The sequence below is a fragment of the Puma concolor genome, chromosome D3 (assembly GCF_028749965.1).
Source record: "Puma concolor isolate L17-30 chromosome D3, mPumCon1.1.hap2, whole genome shotgun sequence".
NCBI classification, from domain to species: Eukaryota; Metazoa; Chordata; class Mammalia; order Carnivora; family Felidae; genus Puma; species Puma concolor.
In genome coordinates this window covers 32,130,556-32,144,067 of record NC_141678.1, presented here as the reverse complement: position 1 = coordinate 32,144,067, position 13,512 = coordinate 32,130,556, and the positions used below count along the sequence as shown (strand labels likewise).

The 13,512-nt window shown below is 42.0% G+C and overlaps 1 protein-coding gene across 4 annotated transcripts in view; it reads right to left on the bottom strand.

Annotated features, from left to right (window-relative positions):
* Positions 1-12,671, bottom strand: part of PTPN2 (protein tyrosine phosphatase non-receptor type 2) — an 87,877-nt gene extending 75,206 nt beyond the window's left edge. For 2 of the 4 annotated variants that reach the window (XM_086682403.1, XM_025931055.2), the window contains exon 1: positions 12,487-12,671. In XM_086682403.1, the coding sequence (XP_086538529.1) occupies positions 12,487-12,555 (69 nt within the window). In that variant the 5' untranslated portion in view covers positions 12,556-12,671. The remainder of the gene's footprint in view (positions 1-12,486) is intronic. The other 2 variants (XM_025931056.2, XM_086682406.1) reach the window with 2 other exon arrangements.
* Between the last annotated feature and the right edge of the window lie 841 nt (positions 12,672-13,512).

Below are 13,512 nucleotides of genomic sequence, written 5' to 3'. Positions count from 1 at the left end.
AAGAAATGGGGATGAACAAGTGCAGAGAGATCAGATTATACAGGCATTTGCTCATGCTTCATTCACCCAATACACACATATAGGAATTTCGCAAATTACAAAGATGGCAAATGGGGGGAAGAGGAAGGAGAGAGGTATAGGATACTCAACAAACAGTATCATAAAAGCAGGCAGTTATTTAGGAGGAAAAATGGTCAGAGACAAGACACGGATTCCCGCTTTCATTACTTTTTTTTTTTTTTTTTAATTTATTTTTCAAATATTTTATTTTTAAGTAATCTTTGACACCCAACACGGGGCTCAAACTAATAAACCCCCAGATCAAGAGTTGCATACTCTATCAACTGAGCCAGCCAGGTGCTCTCCCACCCCCACCCCCCATTTTCACCACTTCTATTCAACACAGTACTGAAGTTCTAGCCAGAGCAACTGGGCAATAATAAAATAAATAGGCATCCAAATTGGAAAGAAAGCTGTTAAACTATCTTTATTCACAAATGACATGATGTTTTATGTAGAAAATCCTAAAGAGCCCACACAAAAAAGCCTGTTAGAGCTAATAAACAAATTCAGCAAAGCTGCAAAACACAAAATCAACACACAAAAATCAGTTGTATTTCTATACAGTAGCAATGAATTCAAAGAGGAAATTAAAATAATCCCATTTACAATAAAATCAAAATACTTAGCAATAAACGTAACCAGAAAGATGAAAGACTTGTATACTAAAAAATACAAAACACAGCTGAAATTAAAGGCAACCTAAATAAATACAAAAACATCTTAGATTCATGGATTGGAAGATTTAAATACTAAGATGACAAAATGACCCAAAGTGATACACTAATTTAATGTAATCGCTATCAAAATACCAGCAACAATTTTTGCACAAATGAAAAAAGTCATCCCAATATTCATATGGAATTTCACAAGACCCTGAAGAGTTGAAACAATCTTGAAAAAGAGTAACAAAGTTGGAGGACACACACTTCCCAATTACAAAACTTACTGCAAAGCTATAGTAATCAAATCAATGTGGTATAACATAAAGTCAGTCACAGAGATCAATGGAACAGGATATAGAATTCAGAAATAAACCCTCAGATCTTGATTTTCAACAAGCAGGCCAAAATCATTCAGTGTGGAAAGGAAAATCTCTCAATAAATGGTTCTGGGAAAAATGGATATCCACAAGCAAAACAATGAAACTGGACCATTACCATATGCAAAAGTTAACTAAAACAGATCAAAGACCTAATGTAAGAGCTAACTCTACAAAACTCTTAGAAGAAAACACAGGGATTGAAAATCTTCATAATCATGGATATGGTAATAGTTTCTTAAATCATGATACCAAAAGCACACGGTGACAAAAAAATACATAGGACTTCATCAAAATTAAAGGCTTTTGAACATCAAGTAACAATATACACTTAAAAGGAAACACATATTGGGAGAAAATATTTGCATATCATATATCTGATAAGGGATTAATAACCACAATATACAAAGAACTCCTACCATTGAACAAGAGGACAAACAACATAAAAATAGGCAGATGCTTATTGGAATCGCCAAAATCTGGAACACTGACACCACCAAATGCTGACAAGGACATAAAACACAGTAACTCATTCATTGTTGGTGATAATACAAAATGGTACAGCCATTTTTTTTTTTTTTTCTTCTTCCAAGATTTCATTTAAATTCAAGTTAGTTAACATATAGTGCAGTATTGGCTTCAGGGATAGAATTCATTGATACATCACTTACATATAACACCCAGTGCTCATCACAACAAGCACCCTCTTTAACACCCATCACCCATCTAACTCATCCTTCCACCCCCATCTACCTCCCCTCCAGTGACCCTCAGTTTGTTCTCTATAGTTAAGAGTCTCTTATGATTTATTTCCCTCTGTTTTTATCTTACTTTTCCTTCCTTTCCCCTATGTTCATGTTTTGTCTCTTAAATACCACATTATGAGTGAAATCATATGGTATTTTTCTCAGACTTATTTCACTTAGCATAATACACTCTAGTTCCAACCATGTCATTGCAAATGGCAAAATTTCATTCTTTTGATGGCTGAGTAATATTCCATTGTGTATATGTGTACACACACACACACACACACACACACACACCTTCTTTATCCATTCATGAGTCAATGGACATTTGGGCTCTTTCCATAATTTGGCTATTGTTGATAGTGCTGCTATAAACACTGGGGTACATGTGCCCCTTAAAATCAGTATTTTTTTTATACTTTGAATTAATACCTAGTAGTGCAATTGCTGGGCCATAGGCTAGTTCTGTTTTTAACTTTTTGAGGAACCTCCACACTGTTTTCCAGAGTGGCTACACCAGTTTGCATTCCCACCAATAGGGTATAGTTCTAAAAAAGTTTGGCTGTTTTGGCCTACAAAACTAAACAGACTCTTACCATATGATCCAGCAACTGCACTCCTTGGTATTTACCCAAAGAAGTAAAAAATTTACATATACACAAAAACCTGATGTTTATAGCAGCTTTATTCATAACTGCCAAAACCTGGAAGCAACCAAGATGCCCCTCAGCAGGTGAGGGATAAACAAACTATGGTACATCCAGACAAATGAATATTATTCAGTGTTCAAAAGAAATGAACTATCAGGGCGCGCCTGAGTGGCTCAACTGGTTAAGCGTCCAACTTCGGCTCAGGTCATCATCTCACAGTTTGTGAGTTCGAGCCCTGCATCAGGCTCTGTGCTGACAGCTCAGAGCCTGGAGCCTGTTTTAGATTCTGTGTCTCCCTCTCTCTCTGTGCCTCCCCTGCTTATGCTTTCTCTCTCAAAAATAAATAAACATTTTTTAAAAATTAAAAAAAAAAAGAAATGAACTATCAAGCCATGAAGACACATAGGAACCTTAAACGCATATTACTAAGTGAAAGAAGCCAATCTGAAAAAGCTACTTACTACAGGATTCCAACCATATGACATTTTGGAAAAGGCAAAACTATGCAGACAGTAAAAGAAATCAATGTGGTTGCTGGGGTTGGGAAAGGGAGGTAGGAATGAATAGGGAGAGCACAGGGTTTTTATGTATGATGCCATAATGCTGGATTCAAATACATTTGTTTAAGCCCACAGAATGTACACCATCAAAACTGAACCCCAAGGTAAACTATGGACTTTGGATGATTATGATATATCAATGTAGGCTCATCAATTATAATAAACATACCACTTTGGCGAGGGATTTTGATAAAGGGAAGGATATACATGTGTGGGAGCAGGAAGTATGTGAGACATTTCTGTATCTTCCCCTCAATTTTCCTGTGAACCTAGAATTGCTCTTAAAAAATGAAGTCTTGGGGGAAAAAAAAGTGAAGGACTTGAATAGACATTTTTCCAAAGTTTTACAATCAGTCAATAAACACATTTAAAAGACAGTCAACATGCTTAGTCATTACAGAAATGCAATCTAAACCATTTCATACCTACTAGCATGACTATAATTTTAAAAATGGAAAATAACAAGTGTTTGTGAGGATATGAAGAAATCAGAATCCTCAAACACTGCTAGAGGGAATGTAAAATGTTGCAGCCACTAAGGAAAACAGTTCACAGTTACTCAAAAAGCTAAGCACAGAATTACCATATTATCCAGCAACTCCACTTCTAGGTCCAAATCCAAAACAATTAAAAATAAGGACTCCAATGGATATCTGCACAGCCATGTTAACAGCAGCATTATTCATAGTCAAAAGGTGGAAACACCCTAAATGTCCATTAACAGATGAATGGAGAAACAAAATGTGGTATATACATACAAAAAAATATTAGTCAGCCATAAAAAGGAATGAAGTTGATAACAGGCTATAGCATAGTTCCACCTTGACAATATTATGCTAAGTGAAATGCCAGACACAAAGGAAAAACATTGTGTGATTTCACTTGCATGAGGTCTCTAGGCAAATTCACAGATAGAAAGTAGAGCAGAAGTTAACAGGAGGAGGGGGAAATAGGGAGTTATTGCTTAATGGGTACAGAGTTTCTATTTGGGGTGCTGAAAGGGTTTTGGAAACAGCGGTGATGGTTGCACAACAATATAAATGGAATCGATGACATTGAATTGTACACTTAAAAATGGCTAAAATGGCACATTTTATTATATATTTTCCCACACAAAAAAAATTTAATTGGATGGCTACCTTAGATAGACAAGGTCTTTCTAAGTCATGGCACAAAAACCTAGAAAGGCTCATAAATCTGATTTTGCAAACACGTAAGTTTTCTACATGAAAAAATACCATAAACAAAGTCAAAGGTAATTGATAGGTTGAAAAGTATTTGCAATATATGACAAAAGCTTAACTTCTTCAATGTGTAAAGATCTCCAACATATCAAAAAAAGAAAGGAAATACAAGTGGCTTAAAAAGAAAGAAGAAAGAAAGAAAGAAAGGAAGGAAGGAAGGAAGGAAGGAAGGAAGGAAGGAAGGAAGAAAGAAAGAAAGAAAGAAAGAAAGAAAGAAAGAAAGAAAGAAAGAAAGAAAAGTGGGGCACCTGGGTGGCTCAGTCAGTTAAGCATCCAACTTCATTCAGCTCAACTCATGATCTGTCTCACAGCTTGTGAGTTCAAGCCCTGCATTGGGCTCTGTGCTGACAGCTCAGAGCCTGGAGCCTGCTTCAGATCCTGTGTCTCCTTCTCTTTCTGCCCCTCTGCTCACACTCTCTCAAAAATAAATAAACATTAAAAAAAAATTTTTAGGGGCGCCTGGGTGTCTCAGTTGGTGGGTTAAGAGTCTAACTTTGGCTCAGATCATGATCTCATGGTTCATGGTTTCAAGCCCCACGTTGGGCCCCACGTTGGGTTCTGTGTTGACAGCTCGGAGCCCGGAGCCTGCTTCGTGGATTCTGTCTCCCTCTCTCTCTGCCCCTCCCCTGCTTGTGCTCTGTCTCTGTCTCTCAAAAACAAATAAACATTAAAATCAAAAAATTGAAAAAGAGGCAAGCTAAAAAGGCTAGGGGACAACTGTGACTGTCTGAATTTCCACAATTGCAGACAGGCATCAGTACTACAGAACATATATCAGAGGCAAACCTACTTATAACTTCCAGTTATATATTCTCTATTGGGGCACCATTCCCAAGGCTGCTCTCTCTTAAAGCAGTGGTCCTTACCTATTGTCATAGAGATCCATGTGAGAATGTGACAAAAGCTATGGAATCACCTAGAAATGAAATACTCAGGTACACTCACACATACAGTTTCAGGGGACTTGGAAATCACTTTCCAGTCTAATCGATGGATCCTAGATACTGTGTTAGAGGCCTCCAATCCCCAAAATGACCCCACCTATTATAACACATTCCACTCCCTCCTTGCTATGAAAAATTTAAATGACTCCCTCTGTTCCATTAATCTCAAGTAGATCTTAAGGAGAAAGCAATGTAAACAGTCACACTGACAAATTGGGGTAACACAGAAATGAGAATTATAAGGACAGGATTCAGGGTCGCCTGGGTGGCTCAGTCAGTTGAGCATCTGACTTCGGCTCAGGTCATGATCTCACGGTTTGTGGGTTCGAGCCCCGCGTCAGTCTCTGTGCTGACAGCTCGGAGCCTGAAGCCTGCTTTGGATTCTGTGTCTCCTTCTCTCTGTGCCCTTCCCCCACTTATGCTCTGTCTCTTTCTATCAAAAATAAATAAATGTAAAAAAAGAAATTTTTTTAAATAAAAAAAAAAATAAGGACAGGATTTGGATCCCATCTGTACCACCATTGGATATGGTAACCTTACATAAATCATAACCTCATGTTGGACGGGTGTCTCCTCAGCTGTGAATGAGGGGGCTGGAATAAACCAAGGTGCTGACATTTTTTTTTTTAAGATTTTATTTTTAAGTAATCTCTACACACAATGTGGGGCTCCAACTCACAGCCCTGAGATCAAGAGTCATATGCTCCACTGACTGAGCCAGCCAAGTGCCCCAAGGTGCTGACATTTTAAAAGGAAACAGTATTATTTTGTTTAGTGACTACTGGGCATCTAACATCTCAGAACTACAGGCTAATGGTGGGGAAACAAAAACAAAGCATTCCTTAAGGAGCTAACAGACAATTCTAAAACGATGTGATTTATACTCCAATAAAAGAACACAGAGGGTTCAGGAATCAGAGAAGGAACATATAGCTTTGCCTAAAGAGACCACAGTCTAGTCTTAAAGAGGTTTCCTAGATAGATAAGGTAGGCACAGAACATATCCAACATGTGCAGACTCCAAGGTGTGAGAAAACAGGCTATTTTCAAGGAAATTCAAGGAATCTGATACAGCAAGAGCACATGCAACGATGTGAAACCCCAAACCCTAAGATTAAACAACTGCAGGGCAATGTGTAGTACACAATGCAAAGGGAAGTGTTTTAGAGTAAGCAGGCTTTGCTTTTTACCCTATGACTACCTACTATAAATACTAGAAGACTTCCCTTGATACCTTACTTCCAAAACGTAGTTGACGCCCAAGTAGTAAAAAACTGCTCTTGGGGCGCCTGGGTGGCTCAGTAGACTCAGCATCAGGCTCAGGTCATGATCTCGTAACTCATGGGGTTTGAGCTCCGCATAGAGCTAGCCGCTGTCAGCGCAGAGCCTGCTTTGGATCTTCTGTTGACCCTCTCTCCGCCCCTTCCCCACTTGCTAGCGTGCATGCTCTCGCTCTCTCAAACAATAAATACATTAAAAACAAAAACAAAAAAAACCCACAACCTGCTCTTACTGACAATATTTGAACTACAAATTTCTTTTTTTTAATGTTTATTTATTAGGGCAGGGGGGGAGTAAGGTTGGGGGGAGAGTATGTGCACACACGCAAGCGGGGAAGAGGCAGAAAGAGAGGGAGACAGAGGATCCAAAGCTGGTTGTGCGCTCAACAGCTGAAAGCCAGATGCAGGCCTCGAACTCACCAACCGTCAGATCATGACCTGAACTGAAGTTGGACGCTTAACTGAGCCACCCAGGCATCCTGAACTACAAACTTCTAATAAAGAAAAATGACCAGTTAAGAGTTCCATGGTTCCTAAACTCTGATTAGTCAACCAAATTCTTTCTGAGCCACCATTTACTAGAAACATTATTCCATGGCTTACATTTTTTGTTTTTTTGCTATTTCCCTACAGTTGTACTCCCTTCCCTGAAAGCTCACAAAACTCCATTCTTTCTCTGCCCCTCTCATGCCCCAGCCTGATTCAGACAGCAATCAGCAGTGACTAAAGGCAAAAAAGCAATCATGAACATTTCTCAAAAAGCGAGAGTTAACCTCAGACTACATTAATGTCATTAGTTAGTCAGTCAGACCAAATTAGATTTTTCTAGCAATCTCACTACTGCTAGTTGTGCCCTTTCAAGGCCAGTTCTTCAACCTGTGTGCTCTTACTCCCATCAGCACCTGCTTTCCAAGGTTTCTGGCTCCAACAGTAATTCCTTCTATTTTTCAACCTCCAACCTCTCTCTTTAGGCTTATCCTTCCCCCCACCCCCACCCCAACATGTAAACATATCAAGTCACCCTTTTCTGGCAAGAAGTCATTATTCAACAATATTTACCATGTACCTACTAGGTGCCTGATGCTGTGCAAGGCACTGGCACTGCCTGCATGAAGCTCTGATGAGGTAGTGAAAAAGATAAATTCATAGTCTGTTTGGCTCTGACACAAAATCTCCTATTATCAAAAGCTGTGTTATAAAACCAACTTTTCAAACTGGGTGAAAAAAAGTAAGGGGCCCGAAGAGTTTCAGACTCAAATAATAAATTCACTGTTCCTGCAAGACTTTCAAGAAGGTGTAAAGTAAAAATTCTCATACCACTAAGCAAGTCCAATTTCTAGTTACATCTACTTTTTGCTCTTGGCAAAAGCTTTTCTTGGGGCACCTGCATGGCTCGGTTGGTTAAGCAGCTGACTTGATCTCAGCTCAGTTCATGATCTTGTAGTTCATGAGTTCAAGCTCCACACCAGGCTCTGTGCTGATGGTGCAGAGCCTGCTTGGGATTCTTTTTCTCCTTCTCTCTGCCTCTCCCCTGCTTGTGCTCTCCATCTCTCTCAAAACAAATAAACATTTAAAAAGTTAAAAACAAAAAAAAAAACACAAAGCTTTTCTTTTCCTAATCCAGTTAGCACTGCCGAAACAAAAAACAAAAACCACCACACACACAAAAACAACAAAAAACCTAACACAAATACCACCCTGTCTTGTGATCATCAAAGCAGAGAGCCCACTTAAACACTTTTCCCTACTCAAGTTAACAGTGGTTTGCTTAATGCAAATTTGTGTTCCCTAAATAATCACTGCTGCATTGCATCCAACACACTGCTATGAAAGGGGAAGTCATGTGATGCTATGGAGCATGTAACAGGGGATTATATCCTGCATGGGAGGGTCAGGAAAGCACCCCCTAAGGAAGTGAGACTTCAGGGATGAGTAGGAGGCAGTTAAGCAAAAGTGCGGGAAAAAGGGGAGAAGTTGTGCTAAGGCAAAGACAGCTACAATTATGAAGGCCCTCAGGGGAGAATGGTCATGCACTTTTCAAGGAACAGAACCCAGGGGAAAAGAGGGAAGAAAGTCATATGGGCAGGCAGGCCATGTGGTCTTGCAAGCCACAGAAGGATCTGAATTTTACATTATGAGCAATGGGAAACCACTGAAGGTTTTCAGTAGTGAAGGGACATAAATGTGCTTCATTTTAGCTACCTTCCCCACTCCATTGGTCAAGCTGAGCTTATTTAAAAAAACAGTCTACACTTGCTTGGTTGTACTTCTTCCCACCTTCTCTTCTCAATGCTCAGCATCTGACTTTGTACTCCACTGAAATTGCTCTCTTTAAAGATATGTTGGGGCTCCTGGGTGGCTCAGTCAGTTAAGCGTCCCACTTTGGCTCAGATCATGATCTCACGGTTCATGGGTTCAAGCCTTGGGCCGGGCTCTGTGCTGACAGCTCAGAGACTGGAGCCTGCTTCAGATTCTGTGTCTCCCTCTCTCTCTGTCCATCCCCTGCTCACACTCTGTCTCTCTCTCAAAAATGAATAAACATTAAACTTTTTTAATTAAAAAAAAAAAAGGTATCTATTGATCATCAGTCCTTAAGTCAAAAGGCCCTTTCAGTTTTGACTTTGTGCCATCTGCTGCATGTGGCCCTCCTGACCATCAACTCCCTTCACACCCACCATTGGTTGTCTCCCCACTTCCATGGCTATTCCTCTCCACTCTTTTTAGCAAGCTCCTCTTTCTTTACCTATGCCCTTAATTGTTGTTGGTGGTCAAGATTTCTGTTGTTGGCCTTCAGCATTTCCAAACTCTCCCTATTTTCCCTGGAGGATCTCATCCACATCTAGGACCTCAAAGACCACCTATGTGCTCATGATTTCCAAAATGCTATTTACAGCTCAGGCCTCTCCTGAACTCCAAATTGATATATTAAACTATTTCCTTCCATTTTGATGTCTCACAGGTATCTCAAACTGAATTGAACAATTTCAAGACCAAATACATCTATCCCCCTCCCACTTCAAATGTGTATCCCCCCTTCCTTCATTCCTCCTGCCACTGCCTTAGTTCAGGAGGTCAACATTTCTCCTCAGGTTTATTTCAAGAGACTACTTCTCTGTGCTACTTGCCTACAGTTAGCCCCATCCATCACACTAGTAGAATGATCTTACTAATTTGTTGGTAGTCCTCATGGGATTTTATGATCTGTGCCTTTGTACACATTCCTTCCTTCTCTGGAGTACTAATTCTTTTCCCCTCCTTTATTCTCTACACCTGGCCAACTTGTCCTTCAAGACTTTGGTAAGGTCATCCCTTCTCCAGGAAGCATCACCAGAATTCCCAGGTGCACCCCTCTGGGTGACTAGGCAGCACCCTGTGCTTAACACTAGCTTTTGCATTTCTTACTTTATGTTTTCATCTTCTTACCTATTTACTACTCTATGGCAGGGTGGATCCTTGAGGCTGGGACGCAGTCTAATGCTGACACATAATAGATGTGTTACAAGTAAATGAGTGAAAATGGGGAATTGCAATGAGACCCTCAAAAGAACAAGTCCTAGAATGTGAACTCAAGAGAAGGAACTCCGTTGCATTCTCTGTTGAATCTCCAAGGCCCAAAGCTAGGGACTGGCACACCACTGATGCTCAATACATTTGTAGTGTGGCTGAATGGATATTCTAGAGTCAAAGGAAAATCTCTTCCTATACTTGCTTTCCATTACTAACTTTCTTGGTTCGTGATCTACGTTTACTGTAATAGCATGTATATTGCATGATTTCTTTTTTTTTTTTAATTTTTTAAAATGTTTATTTATTTTGGAGATAGAGACAGACAGAGCATGAACAGGGGGAGGGTCAGAGAGAGAGGGAGACACAGAATCGGAAACAGGCTCCAGGCTCCGAGCCATCAGCCCAGAGCCTGACGCGGGGCTCGAACTCACGGACCGCGAGATCGTGACCTGGCTGAAGTCGGACGCTTAACCGACTGAGCCACCCAGGCGCCCCCCCTTTTTTTTTTTTTAATTTTTTTAATGTTTATTTATTTTTGAGACAGAGACAGACAGAGCATGAACAGGGGGAGGGTCAGAGAGAGAGGGTATATTTATTGCATGATTTCTACTGACCAAACGAGTGCTCTTCTCTTCCATTAGGAAAAAATAATAAGAGCAATGAACAACCCACTAAAGGATTCCTTGGCATGAGTCCATGGAAGGGTTTCCTGAACTCCTTGAAACTAAATGTGAATTTTCAGTGGATGTAAGAAAGTACATTTTTCTGGTGAGAGGCATTACAGTTTTCATTAAATTTTCAAAGATATTAATGATACCCCCATCCCCCCCCAAAAATCAAACTGTCTAACCAAAATGTTAAGCTGAATTAAGCTGCAGCATTCACCTTTCTCTTCTCAAAGCTGTATTTTGATATACTGCTAGCAACTTGGAAACAGAAGCTTCTATTTAAACAAATGTAACTGGAGAAGAGACAGCTGGCAGGCTCTCACATAAAGATTCCTACTAGAATTTGCATTTAAAATGTTCTATAAATGGTAAAGCCCTTACCAACATTCTTAAAAGTTAGTACTCTATTCTAACATACTCTGTACTCCTGTGAATCAGGGTATTTATTACACTTCCTGATAATGTGTTCAAGAAAATGTTACATTCTAATCATAATGACCAAGGAAACACTTTTTACTGTCATTTAACTAAATGAAATGGGGAAAAACCCAGGATCATCCAAATTTACAGGAAAACTTTTTTTTTTTTTAATGTAAAAAGAGTGAACCGAGTAGCAGGAGCAGCAGCATTTAACTCACCAACCACTCAATTCAATCTTGGGAATAATATGGTAATAATTAAACAGTACAGAACAAGCATCTAAATCATTTCAAAAGGCATAAAATCCTATTTGAATTAAAGGGTTCTCAAGTTGATCTAGCGAGTCACAAAAGAATTCAACTACATGATTCCATTCAGATGAATTTAACAACAAGCAAGATTACTGTATGGTGGTAAGAAATCAGAACAGTGGTCTCTGGGATGGAAGAAGGGCATGACAGCACCTTCGAGGTAATGGAAAAGCTCTTTATTTTGACTTGGGGCTTGCACAGGTATATACATTTAGAAAACTCGCTTAATCCCATGTATAAAATCTGTGTATTTTACTGTACGTTAACTATTCCTCAGTAAAGAAAATTTAAAAGAGAACATCCTTATTCTTTCTTTTAACTAACACAACCAAACCCTATTCTCGTGTCTGGAAGCTGTTTGTGGAGGACGACCCACGCGCTGAAGACACTGCGCTCTCTGAAAACACGATGACTGCTGATTCGCCGGGAGCTTCCGCCACCACTACGGTTAGGCACTGCCATTTCGAGAGGCCCCGGAGTCACCCACAACAACCGGGGCAAGAGCCGGCCGCGCCTTTGGAAATGGGTGCCGCGGTCCGCCTCCGCCCGCGCGGCCACAGAACACCTGGCCAGCGAAAAAGGTGTCCATGGGCAGAACCTGGCACCGGAGCGTGCGAGCGACCGCGAGGCTGCCGCCGGCTCCCCGCCGCCCGCCCGCGCCCCCCGCCCAAACCTCGCCAGGCTCCTCACGGCCCCCAGCAGCTTCTCGGATTGCCCACGGGTCTCACCGGTACTCCCCAGCCTCCCGGGGTCTCCCCTCCCCCGGCCGCGGAGCCCGTCCTAGCCCGCCACCAGGTGCCGCTGTGGAGCCGCCTTCGAGAACCGACTTTGCGCTTGCGCTCACGAAGAACACCCCCCCCCCCCCACAATCTAAAGTCATTTTTTTTCCAAAGGGATCAGAGACTCGGTCGGCGCACGCGCGCCCCTGACGCGGCCCGCGCTCCGCCACTTCCGCCCGGAGCAGAAGGCGGGGGAGGCGGGAGGGAGCCGGCGAGCGCGAGCCTGGGTCCTCGGCGGAGGACTGCGGCTGCTGCGCGAGCCCGTGACTCACCAAGTACAGCTGCTGCCAGCGATTCTCAGCATCCAACTCCTCAAACTCCCGCTCGACGGTGGCAGACATGGCGGCGGGAGCAAGCTGGCGCGAGCGGAGCCTGCGCCGGCGGAGAGGCTCAGGCCCCGCACGATCCGGGGAGAACGCTGGCGCTGCGGCGCATGCGCGCTCCGCACACCGCCCCGCCCCCACGCCGGGCCCGGCCGGCCGCGGGGAAAGTACCTGGAGCGTCGGACGTCAGCGCGCCGACTCGCGCCTCCCGGAATCGGACGGCGGCGGGGCGGGGCGCCCTGGGGAGGCGTGGCCCATAGGGCGCCCAGGTGGAGGGGGCGGGGCCAAGGGGACCACCCTGAGGCTGTTGGGCGGAAGGTGACCCGCTCTCAGAACTTGTGCTCACCGGCCCGGGGGAGGTGAAGCAGTACCGCGAATTTCCCAGGAATGGAGCGGACCAACAAAATCCCTTGGGAAGACCTCCTTATTGCTGTCCCATTTCTCTTTTTCTCTTTACTCCTAATTTTTTTTTAATGCGAGATTGTCATTTTATTTTAAACGTCATCTAGGTCAGTTTAGCAGCCTGTGTCCAATTTTGAAACAAATTTCTCAGCTCTCACAAGAGAGTATAAACCAGCCCTGATGCCAGCTCTTGTATACCTGAGGGGTTTGTGCCAAATAAGCCACTATAGCAAAAGGAGAGGCAGCCTCTCCCGGAGTTAGGAAGAATACAGGTGGTTAAGTAAACGTGACACTATTAAAAATTAATGTTACCTATAAAAAGGACAAGTCATCTATTACAGCCCAAACATGCTGGTTATGGAAATCATCTCTTTTCAGGTTAAGGTAATTCATTGTTGGTAAATTCTAAATGCTTATAGTATCTTGTTATATCATCATAAAAAATGTGAAGGGTTAGAAAAATTTTAGCTATGCTGTCTAATATTGAAGTTTAAATTTTAATTAAAATTAAATGAAATGACAAAGACTCACACCTTGACCAAATTCTGTACAGGTTCCTCTGAGTACTTTTTC